Source organism: Nycticebus coucang, chromosome 10 (assembly GCF_027406575.1).
Source record: "Nycticebus coucang isolate mNycCou1 chromosome 10, mNycCou1.pri, whole genome shotgun sequence".
NCBI lineage: Eukaryota > Metazoa > Chordata > Mammalia > Primates > Lorisidae > Nycticebus > Nycticebus coucang.
Genome location: NC_069789.1, coordinates 59106455 through 59132112, shown reverse-complemented (window position 1 = coordinate 59132112; position 25658 = coordinate 59106455). Strand labels below are relative to the sequence as shown.

At 52.6% G+C, this 25658-nt stretch overlaps 2 protein-coding genes across 5 annotated transcripts in view; one reads left to right on the top strand and one right to left on the bottom strand.

The window, feature by feature from the left end:
* The window catches only part of ADORA1 (adenosine A1 receptor), a 34566-nt gene extending 19172 nt beyond the window's left edge, over positions 1–15394 (top strand). The window contains exon 3 of one of the 2 annotated variants that reach the window (XM_053608328.1): positions 13381–15394. In XM_053608328.1, coding sequence (XP_053464303.1) covers positions 13381–14020 — 640 coding nt within the window. In that variant the 3' untranslated portion in view covers positions 14021–15394. Of the gene's footprint in view, positions 1–13170 lie in introns of both variants that reach the window. The other variant, XM_053608329.1, reaches the window with a different exon arrangement.
* Positions 15395–15765: 371 nt separating this feature from the next.
* MYBPH (myosin binding protein H) lies at positions 15766–23770 on the bottom strand. Of its 3 annotated transcripts, none has more exons than XM_053608325.1 (11): positions 23357–23769; positions 23127–23261; positions 22282–22449; positions 19864–19952; positions 19332–19716; positions 19036–19175; positions 18296–18455; positions 17216–17352; positions 16875–17061; positions 16570–16619; positions 15766–16040 (listed from the first exon to the last, which is right to left on the bottom strand). In XM_053608325.1, exons 1-10 carry the CDS (start codon positions 23556–23558, stop codon positions 16603–16605), a joined length of 1620 nt encoding a protein of 539 aa, XP_053464300.1. In that variant the 5' UTR covers positions 23559–23769; the 3' UTR covers positions 15766–16040; positions 16570–16602. The 3 variants fall into 3 exon arrangements, with proteins under 3 accessions (XP_053464300.1, XP_053464301.1, XP_053464302.1); XM_053608326.1 differs by having other exon boundaries at positions 19332–19527; positions 23357–23768; XM_053608327.1 differs by lacking the exons at positions 15766–16040; positions 16570–16619 and having other exon boundaries at positions 18296–18361; positions 23357–23770.
* Positions 23771–25658: the final 1888 nt, after the last annotated feature.

The following is a 25658-nucleotide window of genomic DNA, read 5'->3' as shown; positions in this document are numbered from 1 at the left end:
TGTCAAAAGCCTGTCTTTTTGCCCTGAGCCTTGCCTCCCAGACAACCATTGTGTTCTGCTGGAGACAGTGGGCACCTGCTATGAAAGTGGGGAAGGGAGGGAGAGGAGTGGGTGGTCAGGCCTTTGCAGGACTTGGAAGTTGGAAGCCCTTGGGTTAGACCTTCCAAATGGCCCAGCTTGTCAGCTAGGGGAGGATGCCGCTCTGGTACCTGCCACCTCACGTGTCTTTGCTGCTACTGCTGTTGTGTCTGCCCTCTCCCTGCTCCTTGGCTGCAGTAATCATCCTACCTGACTCTTGCTCGATCGAGTTCCCCAAGGTCCATTATGGCTGGCAGGCTGCAGTTTCTTTTTCCAGCTCTGAGCATAGCACTTTGAAGTTTTCGTGAATGGTGGATGGAAAAAAAAAAGGCTTTGATTTAATAAGCTGCTTCCTCCCACACACACATTATAATGTGAGTTTCCTCCATCCAGGGTCGTGGCAGATGTGAGTGATTTATAGGGCTTTGCAGAAGTGGAAGAAGTGACCGAATATGAGCTTATTGATCGAAGAAGTTGCCTGCCAGGCCTTTGCTCTGGGATACTGCCAGCAGCCCCATGCTGCTCCATTCTCCTCCTGCAAATGACAGGGCACAGGCCAGCTCCTGGCGGAGGAGAACACCCTGTTCCCCACCTCCACCCAGGCCTGGCAGTGAGGAGAGGGGCTGGTCTTGCAGCAGGAGGAAGTGTGGTTAGACTCTTGCTGAAAGCACTTAATTAAATGCCCTGGGATACTGAGGCTGGGTGATTGAGGCAGGGCCTTCAAATGAAACCTTGCAAATTCTACAGACTGTCCCTCAGCTGTGATGGGTGGGCACTGGGCTCTTCTGCCTGCCAGAAGGGATGTTGTTGAAATGAGGAAGAAGCCTCAGACTGGCCTCTCCTTGAACACCCTTCCTATTGCCTTCACATATAGGGTGATTATTGAGGCAGTTGCCTATGACATATTTGCCATATTTGTAACTATTTTCTATTCATTGTATTTTATTTGTTCTTTATTTTTACCCCCTTTTTCTGCCTCTCTGGTTTTTTTTTTTTTTTGAGACAGTCTCACTATATCACCCTTGGTAGAGTGCTGTGGTGTCACAGCTCACAGCAACCTCAAACTCTTGGACTTAAGAGATTCTCTTGTTTCAGCCTCCCAAGTAGCTAGGACTACAGGCACTCACCACAACACCTGAATATATATATATATATGTGGGTGTGTTGTTTTTTTTTTTTGGTTGTAGTTGTCATTGTTGTTTGGCAGGCCTGGGCTGGATTTGAACCCGTCATCTCCAGTGTATGCGGCTGGTGCCCTAGCCGCTGAGCTATCAGCACTGAGCCAGCCTTTCTGGTTTTAATTGAGGATCTTATATGATTCCATTTCCTTCCCCAAATATTATTGCATGCTTACTGTGTGCCAAGTACTATGGTGGGTGCTTGGAAGATCACTTTGAACTAGCCTTGGTCCCTGCCCTCAGGGTCATTTGCAGTTATGTGCTTATGGAGGAAAACAAAGAATTTTTCTGATTGTCCAACAGGTTAGAGGCCTAACAACCTATCTCTGCTGTCTGTTGTTCCAGGAAGGTGGGTCTACATCTTACCTGCATCCACCTGGGTGAGCCTGGGTGCCTCCTCTCCTTCCACTGCATCTGTGTGTCTGGGCCCCTCCTTCACCCAGCCCATCCCTGGAGCTGAGGCAGAAGTGTGTGTGTGTGTGTGTGTGTGTGTGTGTGTGTGTGTGTGTGTGTGTGTGTGTGTGTGAAACCTTGAGCAAATATGGGGAAGGGGTTTCAGGGCCACAGCTGTGGCTAAACTCTTCCCTGTGCTGTTGCGTTGGCCTGAGTGGCTGCCGGCTGGGAAGGGCTGGTTCCTGGCTTAGGCCTGGCCTGTGACTTCATGTTAACGTCCCTGCACACTGTGGGGCTTGGTGAATACATATGTGGTGTCACACAGGTCAAGGAAGAATCAGGAGACACCAAGCAGAGACGACGGACAACTGTTGGGGCCTGAGGCTCTAACTGATGGGGGTGGGGTTCTTACTTCTGTTATCTGGGTTCCAAACCCCACTGACCTGGATGCGATATGGGGAGGAAGGCCAGAGCCTGGGAGAATATGGTGACACTACTTCTAGGTCCCAAGAGCAGTGTCTCCTGGGTTCTGGCGCATCGGGAGAGAATGAAGTTAGACTCTGGGAAGGACGTTCTGATGTAGAAATACCAGCTATGGAATGTAGAGCTGGGGGCGGGTGTGGACTCTTTCTTTGGAAAGCTTTCCAAGGTGGAGAGCTCTCTCTGTCCTCTCAGCCCTCCTCCCACATCCTGCCATCTGTTGAATCTTTTCCAGAGCAAGGGGCTAGATGCTGTGAGCTTTTGGGAGCCTAGACAGTCCCCCAGGCAATAAGAACAGAGAAAACCCAAGCCCTGGGAGAACAGCTGCCTCCTCAGAGCACAGCATCCCTGTCTCCCAGGCCAGGAAGGTCTGGGCGGGGCACCTCGTCTTATGATTCCAGGCTCTCATCAGCCATTTGACCTCCTTCCTGGGCCCCAGCCACCTGGGGTCCCTACTCCAGCTGCTACCTTTGGGCTACTCTGGAGTCCGCATGGAGTCTCTCCAGTGGGGTCAGATTACAGTCCCTCGGTGGACAGACCTTTGGGCAGAGATGCTATTGTTCTAGGCAGGCCAAGAAGATGCTGGGAAGGGAGGTGGGAGAAAGGGTGTGGGCTCTCGACAAATTCGCCTCTCCCATTTGCAGTGTCCATCCTGGCCACTACATTAAGGAAACTTTACTGGGTTACCCAGGCGACAGCTTCTCCAGGACCTTGTGCAGGGCTCAGTGCTGGGCTGAGCAAGTTCCCAAATCCCAGCCACTCCCCCACCCCACCCCAGACTCAGACGCATTAGTCAGACAGATCAGGGGACACAGACCCATTTTGTACCAAGGCTGAGTTAGGTGGGAGAGCTGCCTGCAAGACAGGCCGGAAAGCCACGTAACTGGCCTTCCAAAGTGAAACAGAAGTAACTTTGTTTATCTATTTCCCTGCAACCTGTTTTGTATTTTCTCAAGGGCTGGCTGTATTTTCCAATAGAATTGCGGAGTGACAGAAGTGGGTACCTATTGCTACTGTTTATCGAGGGCTCAGATAACCACTGGCCTTATCCTCACAGTGAACCTGCGACACCAGCCTTCTCATCTCACTGTGCCCAGGACAAAGCCAAGGCTCAAGAATTGTTACTTGCTCAAGGCCACAAGCTGTGAATGGAGCCATAGTTTGAACTTGGGTCTTACTCCACCCCGCACTTTATTCATTCCTTAGTTTGTTCACTCGACAAATATTTCTTTCTCTTTATATCCCATCTTGCTCCCCATCTTCCTCTCTGTGGGGCCCAGAACTAAAGCGTGGAATCCTTATAGGAGGGGCTGCCTTCTGTGTATGCCTTCCCACTATTGCCCCTGGGCTTCTCCCCCATAGTGACAAGTGTACTCTAGTACTGAGTGTTCCTCCCTCCCTTCTGCTAGTGCCAAGCTTGGCTGTCCATGGAGGATGATCTGTCTGTCATGTTCCAGGTGAAGGGAACCATGAACTGCCAAAGCTTGGAAAATATCTCCTTGAATCCCTCACCATTCAGACAAGGACACAGATGCCCCGAGAGGGGAAGGGTCTCATCCAAGGCCAGATCACTCCTGACAGAGCCTGGACCAGAACTGAGGTCTCCTGATTGCCACCACAATGAGGTATTCTAGGGAGGACTGGCCTCCTTTGGGGGTCCGACATGGGCTCCCTGTGCTCTCCTAAGCCTGGGGAGTTCTGTGGATTTCTGGCTCCCTACTGCCCTCTCAATGTGCCAGTGGGGCTGGAGGATTCTCTGCTGCCTCTCCTAAGTCTGCAAAGGCCAGAGAGGCCGATGGGAACCCAAATGAGCACATCAGCTCCCTTCCCCCACCACGTCAATCCTTTCCACTCCACTGGAAGAGGAATTTTGCCCCCTTTACCACCGCATTCATCCCAATGAGGCCTCACTGCACCAGCTACTCACAGGTCATTAAGTCTGGATGCAGATGGGATGAGTCAGAAACAGTCACCCATGGCAGGTGGGGTGAATTGGCCTTACTGTGAAAACTGGAGAGAATCAAATCTCAGAGCAGAGAATAGCTGGGCATGCTGTGGCCTGGGTCTGGTTTTCTGAGTTTACTGTCCAGGTCAGAAATCCTCCTCCCAAGGACCACCCCTCGCTGGAATGTGGGGGCTGTATCTGGCCTTGGGATTCGGGGATGTGGCTACATCTCAAAATTGCTGAGGACCAACTGTTATCTGTGCAAGAACATTCTGATATGCTCTGGACTGGGGGAAAGGGATGGGGCAAATAGACTTTGAAAATATGCCTCCCTGGAATTGAAGACCCTCCCTCCTATAGTCCATTCCTGAAGCTTTCTTTGGATCAGAACCACTGAGCAAACCCCAGCCTCTCTTTGTATGGCTGAACTCAAATACTCAGGGAATATTTGCAGTTTTTGGCCGGGGCTGGGTTTGAACCCACTACCTCTGGTATATGGGGCCGGTGCCCCACTCCTTTGAGCCACAGGTACCACCCAGGATGCTTCATCTTAAAGCACACAGGCAGAGCTGGTGATATCTGTCATCCATTTGACCTTTGTCTCTGAGTTTACCTGGGAAATTTTGCCTTTATGTTGCAGCATATGCTGCTCTCTCAGCAGCCTGCGGTTCCCTCTGTCAAGGGCTGGGTCTCGTCTGTCAGACTGAGAGTTCCTTTAGGGCAAGAGCTGTGTTTCTTCTGCTCATTCCCAGTGCCCAGTGCCCAGTAAGGGGCTCTGACTCTGAAGGAGAGACAGTGGGGAGGTTGCTCAGAATAGGGGAGGTTACCAAGTCACAAACATGAGCTTAATTGTCTTCCCACCAGGCTGTGGAGCTTTTGGTTCTCAGCAAGTGACCAGGGGCTGTTTCCAAGGCCCATTACTCTAATGACCTAATCAATTTATCCAACTCTTTTCTTTCAAGGCATTCAGAGCATCTGCCCCTCCTCTCTGCAGCCCTGAAAGTTGGCCCTGGGGTTGTCAGCCTGACTCCCCCCTTTTGGGTTCTGGTGTGCACAGTTACTCTAGACGGCAGGTGACTCCCCAGAGCCCGCGTGAGCAGGAGTGAAGGCAGGATTCTTAGGCCCCAGACATCCTGCCCTCTCCCCCCGGGCCCCTGAACCAGACTCCCCTGGGTAATGTTACTGTTAAATATTTGGCCCCTGGAGTGTGCCCAGCACCTTCGATTGTATCTGGTTTCCTGTTTTCCTTTGGGAGGAAGAATTTCTCTGCAGGAAGTAGTTTAATAGTCTGAAAGCCTTACTTCCCTGGTCTTGAGATCCAAGTTTCCAGTTAGGAGTGTATGAGATCCTTGATGAGAAGGGAAGCAGGAAGAAGAGGGCCGGAGCTATGAAATATCACTCCTCGGCCAAGAGGAGGGAAGCAAGGTGAAGGATTCTGTCCTTGACTAGGCCAACTGCAGGACTGCAGAAAGGTGCTGCCCTCTGGCCCTGCACCTCTGCCCAGTGCTTCAGTGAGGAGCAGGTGATGAAGAGTCAGGGACACCAGGCTAGAAGACCCTGTTCCAGTCTTAGCAGTTGACGGGTCACTTTGTCACTCTGCCCTTAAACAGAGCCACGCTGAACATTTTCCACACCCACCATGCAGTTCTCTCTCTCTCTTTTTCTGAGTCAACACGTGTTTAAGAGTCTGGTCAGTTTTCTCATACCTCTGGCAGGGAGGGCTTTGGGATGACTGTGCTCAATTCTGCCTCTTGCCGCTTCACTCCTGAACTGTCTGGGTCTACCCAGGAACACAGAAACCATTGTAGAGATTTACAACTGAGATCCTTTAGTGCCAGGAATTGGTGATGAAGCAGCTGAGATGCAAAACGGGGGAGAGTGAGATTAGCAACAGCAGGAAGCCACCCTAAACTGAAGGACAAAGGAAGAAAAGGTGGCGGTCTCAGAGCCCAGGGGCTGCGGTTGCTGTTGGAAGCTGGGCCCTGGGTGGGCCTGTCTGGTGGGAGGTAGAGCCAAGGAAGAGATGGGACCACTGCCTGAGACCCATCTGGAACTGAGATGTGGATAGCTCTCCCATCTCTCTAGTAAATTCAGTGTTTTCCATGGACCCATTTGACCCAGGGTCTGGGGGAAAGGCAGTCTGCAGGGCCCAGTCCCCTGGTGACTGGGCAGGGCAGTGTGGGAAGGGGAAGGAGAGAGCGGGCAGCTTCAGGACCACACACTCCAGTCTTGTCCGTGGAGCAGCTCCTCTACAATGTCCTCTGACCATTCTTAGTTCACCGGAGAGAATCCTTCAGCACCCTATGCCCACCCCACCCCCTTCTTTTTTCTTTGTAAAATGAGTCTTTGCCTACTTAGGCCCCACGTGTGTTCTTCATCTGATGGCATTCTGAACTCTTCCTTCTGAGGAGGCTTATTGTTTGTGGTCTCAGTGTCAGCCTAAAAATCAGTCACCAGTAGTGTCCAGGAAGAGCCCTCTTCTGGGGCACCAGGCAGGGAGAGACCACCCTTCTGTGCATAGCTGGGCCTCCAACTAGAAGTGATCTCATCCATGAAAGGGGACTATTCATGAGGCAAAGGACCAATGAGGAGCTTGGGCATTCTCATAACTTCTGCTGGGATTTAGCGTGAGGAGACACCCCTTCTCTGGGCTGCAGGCCGGAAGACTCTGGGCAGGCTAGTTCTAGCCAGGGGAGCCTCTGTTGGCCACACAGCATGCAGGGGCAATGCTGGGGCATAGTACTGCTGGGGACATGTTGATGGCCGGCTGGGAACCTGGTGGCATTTGCTCATACCTTTCGTAAGAGCCCATTGTCACAGCAGCCTATGACATAGGACCCAAGCAGGGGACCAGTAATTGTCTGATTCAGCAGCAGATCCCCTACAGCTCCCAGCACAGTGGGCAATGAACCAAGGAATGATTTTCCTCAACCAGGGCACTGAAACTGCCTCCAGGTCTAGCGCCATGCCTTTCTAATCTGATTTCTCTAATTGAACAGCTACCATTTAATCCCTGTCTTTAGTTTCCTGAGACGTACTCATATGTTAGGCCCTCAATCAATCATTTCTGAGCAAATGGATATATGTTAAAATCTATTTGTTAAAACTTTTAATGTGTATTTTATTCATGTACTCAATAAATAGTGACTGAGCACTGTTTTAAGTACACGCAGGGGTAAACATGCAAAGTAAAGAATCTAATGGAACTTACATTCTATTGGAGAGAAACACATAATAAATAAATAAACATACACACATGTACACAACACACACATATGAGTCTGACAACTACGTTTATGAACTCATCTAGGAAAAGTGCTCCATATCTCATTGCTGAATACCACTACAGTCACCTTCAAAGTATTCCCCTCTGGAAGTTATATAGATACGGAATATCTAGGTATCTATCTCTCTATATGTATACACACTTTCTTTGCATGATTATTATTATTGCTTAATATTTCGATGCAGTAATCGTCTGATTTCTGAATGTATTTATTGTCATTCGTTCTTTACGAGGTTTTTGTTTCTAGTCCTTATCTTACACCTTGTTATTGTTATTAAATTTTAAGCCTTTTAAATTCTACATATATACACACATAGATACACACACATATATATAGAGGGAGAAAGAGAGTGAGAGAGGGAAGGAAAGAGAGAAGCTCAGGGAGTGATGAAGCTCTATCAGGGAAATTCAACATGGCAAGAGTTTGCAGAGTGATGGAAAACTTTCGCAGGATGGTCATAAATCTTCTCGGGGAGGTGCCATCTGAGTTGGGACCTAAATGAGGGGGAATGAGTATTCCCAGGCATCTGGGGGGATGACCAGGAAGTACAGAGGCCCTGAGTGGGCTAGCTCACCAGATGTGCACACAAAGGCATGTTAAACAGCATGGTGTGGAGTTTACAGGCAAGTGGAAGGAGGTTCAGGGTAAGGGGACAGTCCCTTCAGGGAAAGAGGAGTCAAGGAAGCTTAGGGAATGGCACAGTCCCAGTGATCAGAATAAAAACCTGGGCGCTATCTTGATGATTCTTTCTCTTCCTTGGATGTCTCCTGGTCCATCTTAGACTGCTGTTACAGAATACCACAGACTGGGTGATTGATAATGAACAGAGTTTATTTGGCTCCCAGTTCTGAAGGCGGAGAAGTCCAAGATTGAGGGGCCGCATCTGGTGAGGGCCTTCTTGCTGTGTCATAGCGTGATGGAATGCATCACGACGAGGGAGAGAGAAGGAAAGGGGACTGAACTCATTCTTTCTAAGGACCCTGCACCCATGATAGTAGCATTAATCCATTCTTGAGGACAGAGCCTCATGACCTCATCACTCTTAAAGGTCCCACCTCTCAACACTGTCACATTGGGGATTAAGTTTCCGAAGCATGAACTCTGGGGGACATTTTCAAACCATAGCAACATCCAAATTCAGCCTGTTGGCCCTGTTCCCGACTACATCTCAAAACCATATGCTTCTTCTCATTTCTACTGCCACCAGCCCGAGATCCCCCGCCCCCACCCAGCTCCTGCCTGCGTGGCGAAGGCAGCCTCCTGCTGGAGTTCTTGCTTGCCCTCATTCCCTGCTACAGCACCACCTTCTTCATGCAGCAGCCTGAGCTTTTAGAAACAGAAATTGGACTATATTATTCCTTTGCTTAAAATGGCTTCCCCCTGCAGTTAGAATAACCCCCAGCACATTTACTGCGTCCCTCTCAGCCCTAGGTGACCATCCCTGACCAGGTCTCCGACTGAGCTGGACTCTCCTGCCTGCACTCCTGAGGCTCCCCCTCACCAGCTGACTCTCTGTTCCTTAGGCCCACTCTGGCCTCAGCACCTTTCCCTGGTGGTACCTTCTGCCTGGAAGGCTCTTCCCCAGATCTTAGCCTGGCTGGTTCTTTGGTGATTATTTGGCTCTCAGCCCATCATCTTGTGCTCAGAGAGGCCACCCTGCCCACCTAACCGAAGTCTGCAGCATGCCCTGCCCAGTTGCGGGCTCTCTGGTGTCCTGGTGACTTCACTGGATGGGTCTAGTCTCTGAAATGATCTGCTTTATTTGTTTGCATATCTATGTCCTGCCTTTCTATTTCCTATAGAGTGGTATTATCACGAGAGCCTTTTCTCTTCTATATTCCCAAACCTGGCACCAGAAAGGTGCTCAAGGAATATCTGTTTAATAAATGAAAGGGAGGGTCTCAACTGCTTGGTTGTCCCCAACAGGAACAGGAACATTCACAGAGAGGTCAGACTCTGGGGCAGAGTGTGATGGCATCCTTAGTACTGCTTAGTCCAGGGAGATCTCCTGGAGCACGTGAGGCTTGCTTGCCAGCCCAAGCCACAGCTCCCTTCTTCTGCTACAGGCTTCTACCTCCAAACCTCCCTCATCCTCCGTCTCCCAGAGTGGCAGAGCTGGGCCATTGTGGGCTTTGGACTTGGACGTATTTCAGTCTGAGAAATTCTGTCTCTAAGGTCAGAGCCCAGCACAGGAAATGTTAGCTCTTTTCAACCAGAAATGCTATTATTATTACTCCTCTTGTTAATCAGTTAACTATTATTTTTAAGCTCCCACCTCACTTAGCATCCAGAATCTCCCTCTTCTCATGTGGCAGCCCTGCCAGGGTGTCCTGGGAGGAACCAAATGTTTCCTCTGCCCTTCCCTATTTGGATGTAGGATTTGTAGACCTTCTTCCCTCATTTCCACCTCTCAACCATGCTGACTTACTCTTGCAGAAGCCATGGTATGAAATCCTTTTCTGTTCAGCCAGGCCAGCTCACGGCCATGCTCAGAGGCTCGGCCTACCCCTCTCCCCCGCCCCACTCTCTCCTCAAGCAATCCCTTTCCCTCTCGGGGTCTCTGCCACCCTGTTTCTCCAGGTTCCCAGTCTTTTCATATTATCCTCATCAATAAGAAGAGGCTGACGAATAAACTAATGTATACTATGGAGTTTGTGCTATCTTGGCTTTTAAAAATAACACAGAGAGGGCCACACCGCACTGAAAGGAACATCTCATTTATGCCCTGTGAGGAAAGAACTGGAGGTCGTGGGGCTCTCCGTGCTCCGTGAATTCTATCTTTAAGGAACCATCAGCCCCGTGTGCCTGTGGCCAGGGCCGCATTGGTGTTTTAATGTCTCTGTTCTGTGCTCCTCCTTCCACGTCTGTCTGAGACTGTACACTCTTGAGAGCAGCCATCTCTGGCTAGTTCCCAGCACAGCCCTTGGGGATGGTGACGCCTTGGGCCCTGCCTTGTGAGCGACCTTCCTAGGCACTAGAGGCACCTTCCACATGCCTCCACCCCACGTGTGTCCCAGGACGTGCAGCCTCTGCTTCCCCTTGCCGTGTGTAAGGAGAGGTGAGTTTCTCCCCAGGCCCTGGGAGGCAGCCCTTCCTGTGAGAGCCTGCCCCACCTCAGCCAAGGTCCTGGGTCCAGCCCTTTCCCACCAAGGAGAAAATAGCAAGAAAAACAGATGAGAACTGATACCCTAAGCTACCAGGTCTGCTGGGACTGGGTCCTGGAGGAGCCCCAGGAAAGCTTTAACCCTGGGGCTCCAGGCAGTCGGGAAGGGTAACAGGAGGGGGAAGGGAGGCATCTCTCTAGCTAGAAGTTGCCACCTGGGGCCATCGATAGGTCAGTATTGCCCAGATGTGAGTCCTGGGCTAGATTGCCAATCTTTAGGCTGGATGAGAGCATCAGAAGTCACCTGGCCCACCCCCCGACTCTGGCTGATACCCTCTCTGAACAGTACCCATAGGTTCCCGTTTTTTAAGCAAGGGATGTTCTTAATCTGCCATCATCTCCACCTAAATGACCCACAGTCAGCCTGGTGTCCTGCAGGAGAGCTGAGCCAGGAGACCTGGGCAAGTGACATTTCTAATCTGCAAAGTGGGGATCCTGTTATCTGCTGCACTCACTTCACAGATGGTGACAGGGATTACCTGAGTCATGACTGAGAAAGGGCTTCATAAATAATAAATGTGGTGGACACTGAGGAGCAGGATGCCAGGCCATCCTCCCCTTTACAGCAGCAGTATCTTTAGCCCTGTGGGGACCTGGCTCCACATTCCACCCTCCACCCAGACAGAGCCTCCCTCTGCCATCTTCTCTCTCTGGAAAGAATGAGCTACATTCCTTTGGTCTTTTCTCACAGACGCAGGTCCAGAACTTCTTCCACCATATCTGAGAGGACATGTGGGGAGCACTTTGAGATCAATAGGAACAAGACCCGAGCCAGATGCTTTGGCAGTCCTTAGGCTATGTTTGCCCAGCTTCTAGAGATACTAGAGTTTTCCCAGATGTGTGTGTGTGTCTAGGAGCTTGGAGGGATATGAGCTCAGCCAAAGCAAGGCTGGTCAGATGTTTACAGAGCATTGCTACATGCATTATCATATTTCATCCCCACCCCCGGAATTAGGTCCAATTTACAAAGGAGAAATTATTCTAGCAAGTCACAGACGGTGGGCCCAGATTTGGGTCTTCTGACTTGCAATGTGTGTTCCAGGCCTGGCTCTTCTGCTGAGGATATAAGATGAGGAAATGAGGTTCAATTATAGCATGAGAATAAAGATTGTACCTAAGGAAACTTTAGTGGCTCTCAAGGCCCCTTGGTCGTTTGGGGCACCAGGATCCTACAATTGCAGGGCAGGGAGGAGGCGCTGCTCTGAAGGTGTTGAAGTCATCTAAGTCCTCAGGATTTTCAATGGAATGACGAAGACTTTGGAAATGAGGTTCTCAAGTTTCCTTCTAGTGCTTGTCTTCTAGATGGGGCAGGTGGGGGGAATCTGGTTTTCCCGCCCCCCAAACTTTCTCCCTTTTCATCCTCACAGCCTCAACCGAGCAGGTGGGCTTCTGTGATTGGTGGCAAGGGATCTAGGAGAAGTGTTGTCCAGGGCAAGAAGGACTTGAAGACTCGTCACCATGCAGGAGAGTGCTGCAGATTCCGCAGACCCGAAACAGATGCAAACAGAGTCAGCAGCGTCCCCCTTCACACCCCTGGGTCTCAGTAGCTGTTTATAAGTTCAGGAGGGCACTCCATCCATCTCGGAAGCAGCTTTGGAAAATAACAACTGGGCAAGCTGCTGCCGACTGGCGCAGAGCTGGGCAGGACCTAGCCCTTGGCACTCACTCCAAGGCTAGTGTGTGGGCAGAAGACACAATGGCTGCTGGCTAGATGGTTTCAAGGGAGGTGGGAAGCCCTGGAGAGGTTAAAAACCTACCCCCTTGGTGAGCAAGGGGGCCATCACCCGTGGCCTATGGGCATCCAAACGTTTTCATCTTTGTGTGTGTCATGGCCTGAAAAATGTCGGAAAGCTTTGTCCCTTGACATCATCCTCTTTATTTCCTTTGAGGGACATATCGTGATCTGCAATTGTCTTGTTTATTTTGTGTGTGTGTTATATCTCTTCAGCCAAAATGTGAGATACATAGAGGCGAGGCTCTTTTATCTTATTCTCAGCACAGAGAGCAATGCTAGCACAGGAAGCACCTGATAAGTGTTTGCTGGATGAATGCGTAATGAGTGAATGAAAACGTCTAGCCTGTACTAGGTGCTCAGAGAACATTAGTTTTTTTCCTGAGGATCTTGGTTAGCTAGGGGATGCTGAGATCAACCCCTTAGGAGTTAGACACTGGACAGAAACAGAAGGGGGAATGGGAGGTAAAGGTGGAGGTGGGACACTCCCCGGGCTGTGGCAGGGGAGTAGAGACAGGGCCAAAAGAAGGGGGATCATGGGAAGGTTCCTTTATGACAGTGTGTCAGCCCTCCCTAGGGAAGAGGTGGTTGTTAATCATCTGGCTGTGTTCGTCAGTGTGACCTGTGTTAGAAAGTCCAGACAGCAGTGCTACCTTCTGTGTGGCCTTGGGCAGACCACGAGACTACTGTGAACCTCAGTTTCCTTATCTGTTGAAGGGATAATCCTTGTTCTGCCAGTGTTTTTCTGCTCCCTGGGGGCTGTCGTGAAGCAATGATGAGATAACCAGTGGGGATGTGCTCAGCACTCGTAAGCGAGTTTTACTTTGGTTATTTTCTCAGAACCCCTAAAGGAAGTCCTTTGTTATTTTCTGTTATTATCTTTTATCATTAATCAGGATTTCCTCCTTCTGCAGGAGAATGAGCCGGTGCCTTGCAAGCTCTGCCCTAAATCTTAGATCATGAAGACTTGGCTGAATAAAAGACATGCACCTCCTCACGCACTGGGCCCTGGATGGGGAGGGTGCCTCCTCTTAGAGCCCCCCAGGGGCTGGGAGAGCCTCGGAGGGGCCCTTCATGGCAGCTGGGAAGCAGCTCTTCACACATCCTGCCTTCCTCTCCCTCAGGTACAAGACGGTGGTGACCCCCCGGAGGGCGGCGGTGGCCATCGCCGGCTGCTGGATCCTCTCCTTTGTGGTGGGCCTGACACCTATGTTTGGCTGGAACAATCTGAGCGAGGTGGAGCGGGCCTGGGCAGCCAATGGCAGCATGGGGGAGCCCGAGATCAAGTGTGAGTTTGAGAAGGTCATCAGCATGGAGTACATGGTCTACTTCAACTTCTTTGTCTGGGTGCTGCCACCGCTGCTCCTCATGGTCCTCATCTACCTGGAGGTCTTCTATCTGATCCGAAAGCAGCTCAACAAGAAGGTGTCAGCCTCCTCTGGCGACCCACAGAAGTACTACGGGAAGGAGCTAAAGATTGCCAAGTCACTGGCTCTCATCCTCTTCCTCTTCGCCCTCAGCTGGCTGCCCTTGCACATTCTGAACTGCATCACCCTCTTCTGCCCTTCCTGCCACAAGCCCAGCATCCTCATCTACATCGCCATCTTCCTCACACATGGCAACTCGGCCATGAACCCCATCGTTTACGCCTTCCGCATCCAGAAGTTCCGGGTCACCTTCCTCAAGATTTGGAATGACCACTTCCGTTGCCAGCATACACCCCCTGTTGATGAGGATCTCCCAGAAGAGAGGCCTGATGACTAGACTCCATCCTCTGCTCCCACAAGCCCACACCCAGCAGGGTCAGCCCAGGCCTCACCTGCCAGCTGTCTCGCTGGTCTCCCTGAGTCTGCCCTGGCTGGGCTGTGGGCATAGGGGAAGCTCTGAAGAGATAGATGCCCACAGGATTAGGGTTCCCTCCACAAAGAGCTAAGTTCCCTGCACCTGTGAGGCAGCTCATGGATAAGGAAGTGGGTACCCTGCTGTGAGATAAAGTGTCTTGGTCCCCCACGGGCCTGGCCATCCCCGGCAGTCCAGAGCTTCAGGGCTGGGCAGGTCCTTGGGGGGCTGAGATGACAGAGGAACCCCTCAGGCTAGGAGAAGGTGCTTGGGCTTCTGTAGCAAGGCAGGGGAGTCTGCTTGTCTTAGGTGTTGGTGGTGCTGCCCTGGGACCAAGCTGAGGGAGAGGAAAGGATGCCTACTGAGATAGAGGGAAGGAAGAAATCTGGTGATGTTCTGGCCTTGCTTCTCTTCAGAAGCAGCTAAGAGTCAGGAATCAAGGAGCCTTAGTCCCCACTGCTAAGGACTCTTGTGCCCCAGGCCATACTGGGTGCCAGGGTGCTTGCTCTCCCTTCCCTGGGAATCCCAGGATTGTATTTGGGAGAAGTAGGTAGAGTGTGTTTAGACATCATTTTTGTCATTTGCTTTATTTGCCATTGGCCCTCTGGGTGGAGGCTGTGAGCCCCAGGAAAGGAGCATGGTGTAGTAGGTGCTGATCTCAGACAGCCACCAGGAGGCAGCACTGAGCCTTCATCATGGCCCTGAGCTTTCCGAGGAGTCTAGAGTGTAATTACCTGTCATCTGGGGCCACCGAGCTCCACTGGCCCAATGACAGGCCTGGACTCTCCTAGTTGACACCATCTCTGCTGCTTTTGGACCCCATGGAGAGGAAAAACCCAGACACCCAGCTCTTGGGAGAGTTCTGCCTGCCTAGGGAGAGTGAGGGCTAGGGAAGGGGTCTGCAAGGACCCAGTGCTGACTGTGGGCACACCTGGGCTGAGGTATGGTAGGCTGCGGCAGGCTAGGGGAGACCACCCTCCTGAGAGTGTGGGGGAAGGTCTTTTTGGCATTTAAATACCCTAAACACCCTGGTATCTAATTCTGTTTTTAGGGGTTTTGGAAGCTCTGTTGCAGACGGAGTCTAGGCCTCTAGGGATCTGGGTAAAGACCAACTCCCTCTCTGTGAAGCCTGGAGCCCCTTCACAGAGTGGTGGATTGAAGGAGGGGAGGTGGTCATCAAGTTGGCCGGTTCTGAGTGTGAATATTGACTCCGGGCCCTTCCCTCTGTTGGAGATGGGTGTCCCCTGGCTCCCAAGGGAGGCCCACGTGACTAATAAAACATTATGAACCCTGTGGAAAGCACACTGCTGGCCACCCACCCCTGCTAGAGGGCAGCAAGACATCCTCAGCCAGGGAAAAGCAATGGTGGGAGAGGGGAGAAGCTGGGGGAGGATGCCTGGAAGCTTTCCAGCAAGAAGAGTTCCAGAGAGGGTGTGTTTGTTTCTACAGTTACTTGCTTGGGGTCACAAACCCTGAGTTTTGCAAGCAAGTTCCTGAAAATTTACATGTCCAGAACCCTCCCCGCTTGACATCTTGAGACCCCTCCTTCTGGCACCTTCCTCATGGTGACATGTCTGGAGACCCCTCATGCTTACACATTCCACACCCCCATCATGGTGACAGAGCACCTCCCCCGGTGGTGATTCTCACTGTCACAGAGGCCACTGCACTGTAACACCACACACCTTTATTTGAGTGCTTCTCACCCAGCACACAACTCTGCAGGTGCTCCCCTCTCTGCACCTTCCAAGCCCCCTGGAGCCCAAGAAGTGTGGCTGGGACCTGCCAGGCCCACTCTTGAGTTCTGGACTCCAGCCTCTGGGGGTGGGAAGCCAGCAGGCACCAGGACCAGTTCCATCAGCCGTTGCTATGGAAATGGGAGTCTTGGGCATATGTAGAGTTTGATTCTGGGCCTAGGGCACCTGAGCTCTCAGGCTTGCAGCACCTGGCAGAGAACATGCTTTGTGAGCCTCTGGTGTGAGGTGGAGCTCAGTGTGCCAGAAAGGTGTGGAGCGGCAGGGGAAGTGGCATTCTCTTCCCTTAGTAGGCCCCCTCCCTTGGGCCCAGTGCCCAGGTCTGAGCTCTGCTCACTGTAGTTCTGGTCAATACCTGCCTACTTAGGCAGAGCCTCAAAACCACCAGGGAGGGAAGGCAGGGCAGGGGTTGCTGTCCCCACCTTTCTGATGAGAGAACATGTCTAAAGAGAATGCCCTTGCCTAACGTCACTCAGAGGCAGGACTAGACTTCTATTCTATGACCATTCACTGAATCATCTCCCTCCAGGCCCCAACAACACTGCCCGGCCCTGTGGCATCACTGCCCATCTCGGCATAGGCACGCTAGTTGCCTGGGACTGCAGATTGGTACCCAGAGCTGGCTGCTGCCTTCCCCTCTCACCAACCCCCTGCTTCCAGCCTCCTCTCTGCTTCTATGTGCCCTCAGAGATAGCATAGGGAGTGGGTCTGCCTGTTTACCTGTCTCCTCATCCCAGCATCCTCCGCAGCTTGTCAGTGAGTGGCTGAGGCTGGAAGAGATCTTGCAGGTTAGAACTTGGGGAGGGATGGTGCAGAGAGGCTCATGGTTACAGGCAGTCCACACGCTGGGCCACCCTCCTACTTGAAAGCCACTCCCACAGCCCAACCTCAATTTTCACTGCCTCTCCACTCCCGCCTTGATTTTCAGCTCTCAGCTGCCTCTAGTCCAGCTCCAACAAGGTGGATTCTCCTGCTCTCCCACCCCTGAGTGGGTGCCTAAGGAGCAACCCTGCTCAGGCCCTCACCTTTGACGTCCAGCCGGCAGTCCACAGATGCCTCCCCCAGCACATTGACGGCCTTGCAGGTGTAGATACCAGAATCAAAGGAGCTGGGTTTCCGGATCTCCAGGGTGCAGATGCCTTGATCAGAGAGGGTGCGGTATCGGGGATTGCCCTGGATCTCCATGTTGTTTTTCATCCAGATGATCTTGGGCTGGAGGCACAGTCAGAGGAGAGCTGGGATGGGTGTGGGCTGGGATGAGGCAGGCTGAGGCCATCCTCAGGCTTAGATGAGAATGCCTGGAGGATCCCTCAGTCCTGTTGCCCCCCCAGTGGCCTCGTCAGCCCAGGGCACAACTGGCCCTCACCTTGGGTGAAGCTCGGACACTGCAGAACAGCTGAGTGCTGTAGCCAGGGGTGGATGTGTGGTCAGCCAGGGGCTGGGTGAATGAGGGGGCTTCCAAGAAGTCTCTTTCAATAAACCCTTTAGGTTTGGCAGCAATATCTGGGTTCAGGAGAAAGTGGGGTAAAATTGAGGAATGAAGGAGGCTTCTTGGGACTGACTTATCCAGGATTTGTGGGAAGCAAGTCGTGGCCTATTTGCAGGAACTTAGAGAGAGAATGTCTCAAAGGCAGAGGAAGCCCAGGCTGTGGCTGATGGTCAGGGCAGTGAGCAGAGACAGGAGCAGGCAGGAAAACCAGACAGATGAGATGATCTTGGCAGAAGGTGGAGCCTAGCAACTCAGAGACACCACATTTCATTTGTGTTTGTCTTTGGAGACCTGACCGGCTTTCCTTTTTTAAACAAAAATTTCTTTCTAATTCTGTGCAGCTTAGGCTGGTGTTAAAAAGAATGTTCCTTCTGGAGCCCACACAGACTTTGGGTTGGAGAGGGCCTTGGAGCATGCAGGGTGACAGGGACAAGGGCCTAGAATTTTACATTTGATACAAGAGGGTCAGGTGCCTGGTGGAGATGGTAAACACCTATATCTCTCTGGTCCATCTTTGTGGTGTGTCTTACGGTGGAGAGGCTCATTCTTTCGGCAAACTGACCAGGAGCAACTTATTCACATGCAGGTTGCCCTTCAGAGTAGTTCCCTTAGGGCCCTGTGCCTGAGACCCAGTGACTGCTGTGATGCTGGCAGCCATGCACATCTTTAGTATAAGTGCACAGCCTCCCTAGAGGGCCCTTTCCTCTGCACAGGTTTGCTGTGATGTGGTTGTTAAAAGCAGTCAACCATGTCCACTGCTTTACAGGCACTCTGCGTCGGGGTGTGTGTGCATGTGTGGGATAGCTGTGGGGTGAGAGGGCAGTAAATGTTCCCAGGGCAGACGCAGGAGCAGAACCCCGGAGAGAGGGAGGCAGAGGTGTCGAGGAAGAGCTGGGGATGGGGTTAGAGTCAGCTTGGCCAGCCCTGGCTCAGTTCCCATCCTGGGCCCAAACCCACCTGCCTTCTGGATATGGGCGAGCTCCTTGGTGACGGCAGCTGAGGCACTGAGTCCACACAGGTTTTCTGAGAAGACCCGGAAGGAGTACGAGTTGCCGATAATGAGGTCGGAGATGGTGCAGGTGGTGGAGTGGTAGTGCTCCAGTACTGTGAACCATTGCTGCAGGGGCCCTAGCTGGTCACTCTGACCCCTGTCCTCACCCTCCCTGCTTACCCTATCGCCCCTTCCTCAGAGAGGCTCATTTCACGCTCCAAACCCTGGGAGGCCACCTAGCTTTGCACCCAGGGGACTTTGAATTAGAGAAGGGTCCCATGGGTCACTCAGGTGACCTCTGTGTGATCCTCAGAGAATTCTAGAACCTTCCTACTCAAAGTGTGGTCCATAGATGGGCAACCTCAGCATCACCTGGAAACTTCATAGCAATGGGAGATCTCAGCCTCCACACTGGACCCACTGACTCAGACTCTGAGGCTCAGCAAGGTCCCCACCTGGTGCACATTAAGATTTGAGCAACCTGGCTCCAGAGCTTGAAAGTCCTCAGAGGGCCCAGTCTAGCCCTCCTTGCAGTCTCCAGGAGGAAACTGAGGTCCAGAGAGGGAAAGAGTCTTGCCAAGGGCCATGTAGGAAGTCAGGCTAGTGACAAACTAGAGGCTGGTCCCCAGACTCTTAGTGGGCCAGGCCTTCCCAGACACCTCAGCTGCTTCCCACTCTGGCCCCACTCTTCCCCAGCTGGCCTCACCCTTGTCTTTTTGTCCGCCTTCTGCACCGTGTAGCCCAGGAGCTCCGTGTTGCCTGTGTCCTTGGGAGGTGTCCACTCTAGGGCAGCATTGCAGCCCCACACATCCAGTAGCCTGATGCTGCTGGGGGCTCCAGGTTTCTCTGCAGGACCAAAGTGTGAGGGCTAGGCTTGCTGCAAAGTCCCCACACCCAAGATTTGGTTCCTTTCACACTCCCTTGGCTGCTCCTGGCAGCCATAAGCTCTCGGGTAGGAGGCAGGGGTCACTGGGTCCCCGGTGAGTTAGCCCTGGCCCGTACCAATCACCAGGATGTCAATGGCTGCCTTGGCCTCTAGGCCTTCCAGCTGCACGGTGAGCTCGTAGCAACCCGAGTCAGAGCGCTGGGCAGAGCGGATGAAGAGGATGGAGTCCTGGTCCCCGGTGCGCACGCTCACCCGCTGGCTGTCCAGGGCATGGCCATTGTGGGTCCATAAGGCCTGAGGCTTGGGCTTCCCCTGACAGGGAGGAGCCCTCAGGGTGAGTGCAGGGAGGTGCTGGCACCCTATACCTGCTTGATTCCAGGGCTCTCTGGAGCCTGCCCCTCTGACCCCTCTCAGCACAGCAGCTGGGGCCATAGGTGCTGCCCAGAGCCACATCCCCTGGGTGTTCAGCCTGTGCTGGGTGCCCTTCTGGCTGTCTGCAGACTGGAGATTGAAAGCATCATGTGCAGCATTGACGGAGGATGAGGCTATCTCAGTGAGTCCCAGCCAGAACCCTGGGGGGACCCTGACATTCCTCAGATGGGGGCCTGGTTTCCACCCAGGCACTTACCTCAGAGGAGGCATACCCACCTGGAAGGGGATTTGCAGGTTGACTGCCTCTCCCACCTGGCGGATGTAGGTTTGACGAAGGTGGCGGGGGACACGGATCTTGGGGGCCTCTGTAACAGAGGAAGAGTCCAGCCTTAGCACAGCAGCAGGTAGCTGGTTGCAGGCTTCCCAGGCAGGGGTATGAACAGCCAGTGTGGACTGCTGACTGGGCAGGAGCACTCCTGAGTGTGCTCTGGCTGTCTGGATGAGGGAAGGGTGAAGCTCTCACTCGCCAGGTCTAGGAGCCTAAATCCCTTAAGGCTGATGGGGTCAGGGCCACTATGGTGTGAACTGGTAAGCATCTCAGGCACTCCCTTGGCACCTCGGCCCTGCCAGGCTGGGATTTGCCCCGCAGCCCAGGCATTCCCAAGCACCATCTGACTCTCCGTCTCCCCCTGGTGGGCAGCAGGTGCTGCACCTGTCGCCTGTACTAGGAAGGGCAGCAGGGCTGTCTTGCTGCTAACCCAGTGCCCCACCATCAACCCAGGTCTTTCAGAGAAGCCCTTATTCTTTGCCCTTGTTCTTGTTCTTTTCTCTGTCTTGAGGACCTATTGAGAGGATTAGGATTTTCTCCTTCCTAAATGAGGCCAGGGCAGGCATACCCCCTTCTTCCTCTGTCACCCTCCCACAATCTGTTCATCTCACTGTTGGGCAGTCCTTCCTGAAGTCCTATTCAGCCCCTGCTATGCCAGAGAGCCACCTTCTGACCATCATCTAATCAGGTGCAACCACTGAAGCCATGACCATTCCAAGCGAAGCTGCTGTGGCAGCTGTCCCATCCCCTGGGTGGATTCTGGGGACAGGACTGAGACTCCTCAGCAGCTGGTTGGTGGCATTCAGGGCAGAGGAGGATGAGACAAAGAGAAGGAACACTGTGTCTCCAAGGATTAGCTGAGCAGGCACTTGGCTCTGGGAGCTTTGGGTATGGAAAGTTCGAGGGACAGCTGCATGGGGCCAGGAATGCTTGGCAGCTCCAGGTGGCTGAGGAAGGACAGCTGAGCAGCCAAGGATCCTGGAAAGGCCCCACCCTGCCCTGCCCACGACAAGTCTGCCTGTTCATGGCCTTCTCCTCCTCTTCTCTCCAGGAAATTCCCTTCTCCCCTACCAGAGGCATTTTATGGAGAAGTGGGTGCTGAGTGGCTGGCTCCTTCAACACTGGGCCTTGAGTAGTCCAACTACCTGGGGCCTTGGGGAAAAGTTCAGGACATTCCCAACCAGAACGTCTTCCTGGCACCTCCAGGCTGGAGTTAATAGGTCCATACTGCAGCTGCCAGGTGGGGCCAGTTTTACCCAGACCTAAAAGCTGGGATTGTCCTTGGGTTTGGGGTACCACCAGAGAAGATGCTCGCAATGCATGGGTGTGGGCTGGGGTATGAATGGTTCTGTGTGGGCATCAGAATAGAACTGCTACTAAAAAGCTGGGTGACCTCAAGGGAATCCCTCGGATACGCTTGGCTGGATTGGACCAGCCATGATAGTCTACAATTCCTCAACCCCAACCCCATGGTTCCTATGTCTTTCAGGCCTCAGAGTTGAGTATCTCCTGAATCCTGACTTAATCTCCACTGGATACCCTCTCCTTCTGGAGGGCTTGTCCAGAACTGTGGGGTTCTGTCCCAGCCTCTGCCAGGAACTGTCCATCCCCTGGTGGAGGAACAAGAAGGAAGGTAGAGAAGGCATCAGGCCACCTGCTTGCCTATGTCTCTCCTCACCCTGGGGCACTGTGCTGTCCCCAGAGACCTCAGATCAGACCAAATGACTCACTGCCATTAACGGACTGAAACTCGATCAGGCCTGGGAGAGGATTGAGGAGAGGACTGAAGTTAATGCAACCTGCAAATAGAAATATTAGCAATGGGGACAGCAGCTGGCCTCCAGGTCCCCAGTGAGGCACTGCCCTCAGGATGGAGAAGTCTTCATGGGCCTTTTGCAGGCCCTCCTTTTGTTCCCACTAGGGCCATGGCAGAAAAAAAAGGGCAAGCAGGGCCTTCTCTCTGTTCCAGAACCTTTGGGGGGGATCTGGAGCTCCAGACCTAAGAAATGAGCAGAAAATGAGCTTCCATACCCGCTAGAGGGATTAAGATTAGATAAGAAGAAAAACCTGAGGAAGGTGACCCAGGCTTCTTGAGCTTTCATTTCTGGGTGTCAAGAAGCCTGTTCCCCAATGTTTAGGGAATGGATCACTCAGGGAAATGGCTTCTTTGATCTCCAGAGGCGCCTTGCTGCTGAGGAACCTGGAACTTTCTTAAGGCAAGATGGTGACAGCATGTGGCTTGTGCATGTGAGTGTGGGATAGGGGAAGTGACCGCCCAGTTCCCTCTGCCCACTGGCCTCAATTTCTCCATTAGACACAGTGCTTGGGAAGAACTGGGAAGAACTGAAGGCCAGCAGGGGCTTTACCAACAATCTCTCGGATGTGGACAGGCTGTTCCAGCGTGGCTGGTGGGCTGGCCCCTGCAGAGCTCAGCGCCGACACACGCAGGAGGAACTTGTCTCCTAGAGTCAGGTTCCGCACAGTCTGCTGGGTCACCATCATGGGCCGGGCATTCACAGGCACCCATTCTGAGGCTAAGGGGAATGGAGAGAGTGTGAAGTTGTGGCAATGTGGCCATGGGTCCCCCTCTCTATGGTGCCTTCCTTCCTGCTGGTGATCTGGGGAAGTTGACCTCCCTCTCTGGGCCTTATTTCCCCCATGTTCCCCTTCCCTGACTTCTTGTCAAATGGTATTAAAGGCACCTGATGTTAGAGCCCTGAAATTGTGCCCACATATGGGGCTGCCAAAGCTCAGAGAGGGTTGGACATATTTGCAAAGTCACATGGCAAGATAGGGCAGAGGTAGAGGCCAGGCTGAACTTGGCCTGTGGGGCCAAGAACACCAGAATACCCCAATTCCCTTTCTCTCCTCACTGTCTCTTACTCTAACACCCCCTCTCCATCCTGCAGCACCCTCTCTGAGCAAGGTTCTCTGAGACTTAGCACCTCCCTCCCTCTCACCAGAGCAGTGCCCACTGTCCTCCACCTCTTCTGTTACCCAGAGGCTCCTTGGAGCTGAGAATAAGGAGGAGGAAGGATCCCCCTGCCCTCAGAGGTATCCTGCTGCAAGAAGTGCAGGGTTGAGGAGACCACTACTTGAAATCTCTACTTCTCTATCTGACCCAGACTGATGGACTGCAGGATCTGGGCACTGTCCCTGCTGCCCTCCATGCCCCCCTTCCTGGGTACACAGGACTTAGCTCAGCACTCACCTCCCTCTCGGCAGAGCTCCAACACATAGCCCTGGAGGCCCAGCCTCCCTAGCCTCTCAGGGGGCTCCCAGCTCACAGTCACAGAGCTGTGGGTCACATCCTCCAGGGTCAGCATCAGTGGGGCACTGGGGATGTCTGAGGAGAAGCCAGGGCAAGACGAAGAGGTTCATGGCCAAGAACTTCCGCCCACCCCCCACATGCCTGCCTCCCCCTCCACCACCTCTGGTCACCTTCACTTGTGGGTACAGGCTTAGCAGCTACAGGGGCTGCAGGGGCCTGAGAGGCAGGCTCCTGTGGCTTGGGAGTCTGCTCTTCCCCGGGGGACTCTGATGCTGCCCCTTCTCCAGGAGGCTCTGTGACGGGCACATTGGCAGATTCAGATGCAGTCTCCTCTGGACCACAGGCAGGAGCCTCAGAGGTGGTTTGTTCCATCACAGTTGGACTGGCAGGGGATCAAGCTGGAGTCAGGGGTCAGCAGTTAAGAGGCTGGACCTCCAGGGTGCCTGGGACACCTACGTCCAGGCTTATATAGTCAGGGCTGCCCCACCCCCAGCAAACGATTCCCAGCTGTGGGGTCAGGTCAAGCTGAGGACTGCGGGTGGGGAGGCACCCAGGCCAGGAATAGCTCTGGGGGAGGGACCACAGGCCCCTTGAGGAGTGCATTACCTTGTCCATCATCCTGACGGGCCTCACAAGTTAGGGTGCCAGTGCCCAGACAGCAGGAGTGCACAGATGGGTGAGATGGACAAGCCAGACATCAGAGCAATGGGAAAAAGAGCTTCTTTCTGGGGACTGAGCCCAGTCCTCTATGGAGCCACTTGTGTCCAGAACTTCTTAGAGTGGGTGCTGGGGCCCAGACAGCCTGGAACAGCCTTTACCATGAGCACACCCAGCTCTCCCCTGGCCTCCACAGTCCCTAGGGACTCTCCCCATGTGTGGTATGAGGTTCAGGACCTAAAGAGAGAGAGAACTGAGGTGTCCCTGGGGGGGCAGCCAGAGGAAGGTCCTCCAGCAATGGGCCCCCTAGTTCCTGTCGGGGAGGCTGCTGAGGGCCTGGTCTCCCACTGCCTGCTCTGGGCGTCGGGTTTTTGTCTATCACGGGGACCCTCAGGGTTGGAATACAGTTAGAAGGAGATCTAGAAGAGACCCTGTTGGAAGACAACACTTAGAAACTTCTACACTCTTCAAAGCAGAGTGTGGGCATGAGCATTCCCAGGGTGTGAAATGAGACAGGTGTGATCAAATCTCTAGTCATTAATTAATTCATTCAGTAATAGCAAGACTGGCAATAATTTAAAAGATAGAAAATACCATGTGTCAGAAAGGAGGGGGAGCAATAAGAACTTTCTCTGATGATGGGACTATGGATTGCAGCTGCCATTATGGAAAAGGTCAGACAGCACCAGTAAAAAGGACATTGTGTCCACCCCACGACCCAGCAGGTCTGCTCCTGGGAGCACCCATGTGTGTTTCCAGGAGATATAGAAGAGAATGTTCACACCAGTATTATTTGTAATTGGCAAAATCTGGGGGGAAAACAGTTGTCCCTCAACAGTGAGATGAATAAATACATGTGGAGTGTTCATGCAACTATAAAGCTACGTATGGCATAAAATGAGCAAACTTCATCTATAAACAATAACAGGGGTGATCTCACAGACCTATTGGTGAGCAAAAGGAGCAAGGCACACAGAAATTCAAACATTAAATTCAAATACAGGCAACACCAAATTCTCTTCTTCAAGGTGTGTCTACAGGAGGTAAGGCCATAAAGGAAGGCAAGGCCAAGGTTGGCATGAAAGTCAGGATAGTGGTTGCCTCTGGCTGGAGGGACAGAGCTATGTGTGATTGAAGGGGCTCCAGAAGGTGTTCACCACAGGTTTTTACTACGTAATAATTTTGTAAATTAAACAAATACATTTTATGCACTCTATAACAAGTATGATATATCTTTTTTTTTTTTATTGTTGGGGATTCATTGAGGGTACAATAAGCCAGTTACACTGACAAGTATGATATATCTTAACATTTAAAAATAAATAAACATGTAATTTATTCAAGGCCTTCAGCAGCCTTCTTGCTCTCTCCCTTCCTGGGGACAGGGGGCACAGCAGTGTGGCCACCTCTCAACCTCAGCTATCCTTGCTGGAGATTAGCAGTGGAGGGCCTGGGAGCCCTTGTACTCAGCCAGGGGACTCAGCGTCCTGCCGGGTATGGAGCAGGTCCTGGAGACCCGATCTCCATCCTTGGCCTGTGACTCTGCAGCTATAAGTAAATGTGACTAACTCTGAAGGACCCTGAGTCAGCCTTGGAAAGCCTATTCCAGGCTGGGGGAAGGGTGGCCTTAGGGGAAGGTGGCTGATTGCCCAGGAGGGTCCACAGCTCTGGGGTTTCACCCCTTGTGAAGGGTGATACAAACAGTGGCAGGGATGGGGAAATACTTCATTCCGCTGGCCAGCAGTGAAATGCCATGTGTACCCCGGTAGGATGCTCTGGCCAAGTTCTTATCTTCCTTTGCCTTTAGCAGGGCTG

Bases quoted from the DNA above. Each gene is read 5' to 3' on its own strand.
- MYBPH (XM_053608325.1), bottom strand. From the start codon at position 23,558: ATGGAACAAACCACCTCTGAGGCTCCTGCCTGTGGTCCAGAGGAGACT. The intron at 22,450-23,126 runs GTGAGTGCTGAG...CATTCCCCTTAG, and splicing joins GGAGCTCTGCCGAGAGGGAG to CCTCAGAATGGGTGCCTGTG. The intron at 19,717-19,863 runs GTGGGTATGCCT...TTCAATCTCCAG, and splicing joins ACCTGCAAATCCCCTTCCAG to TCTGCAGACAGCCAGAAGGG.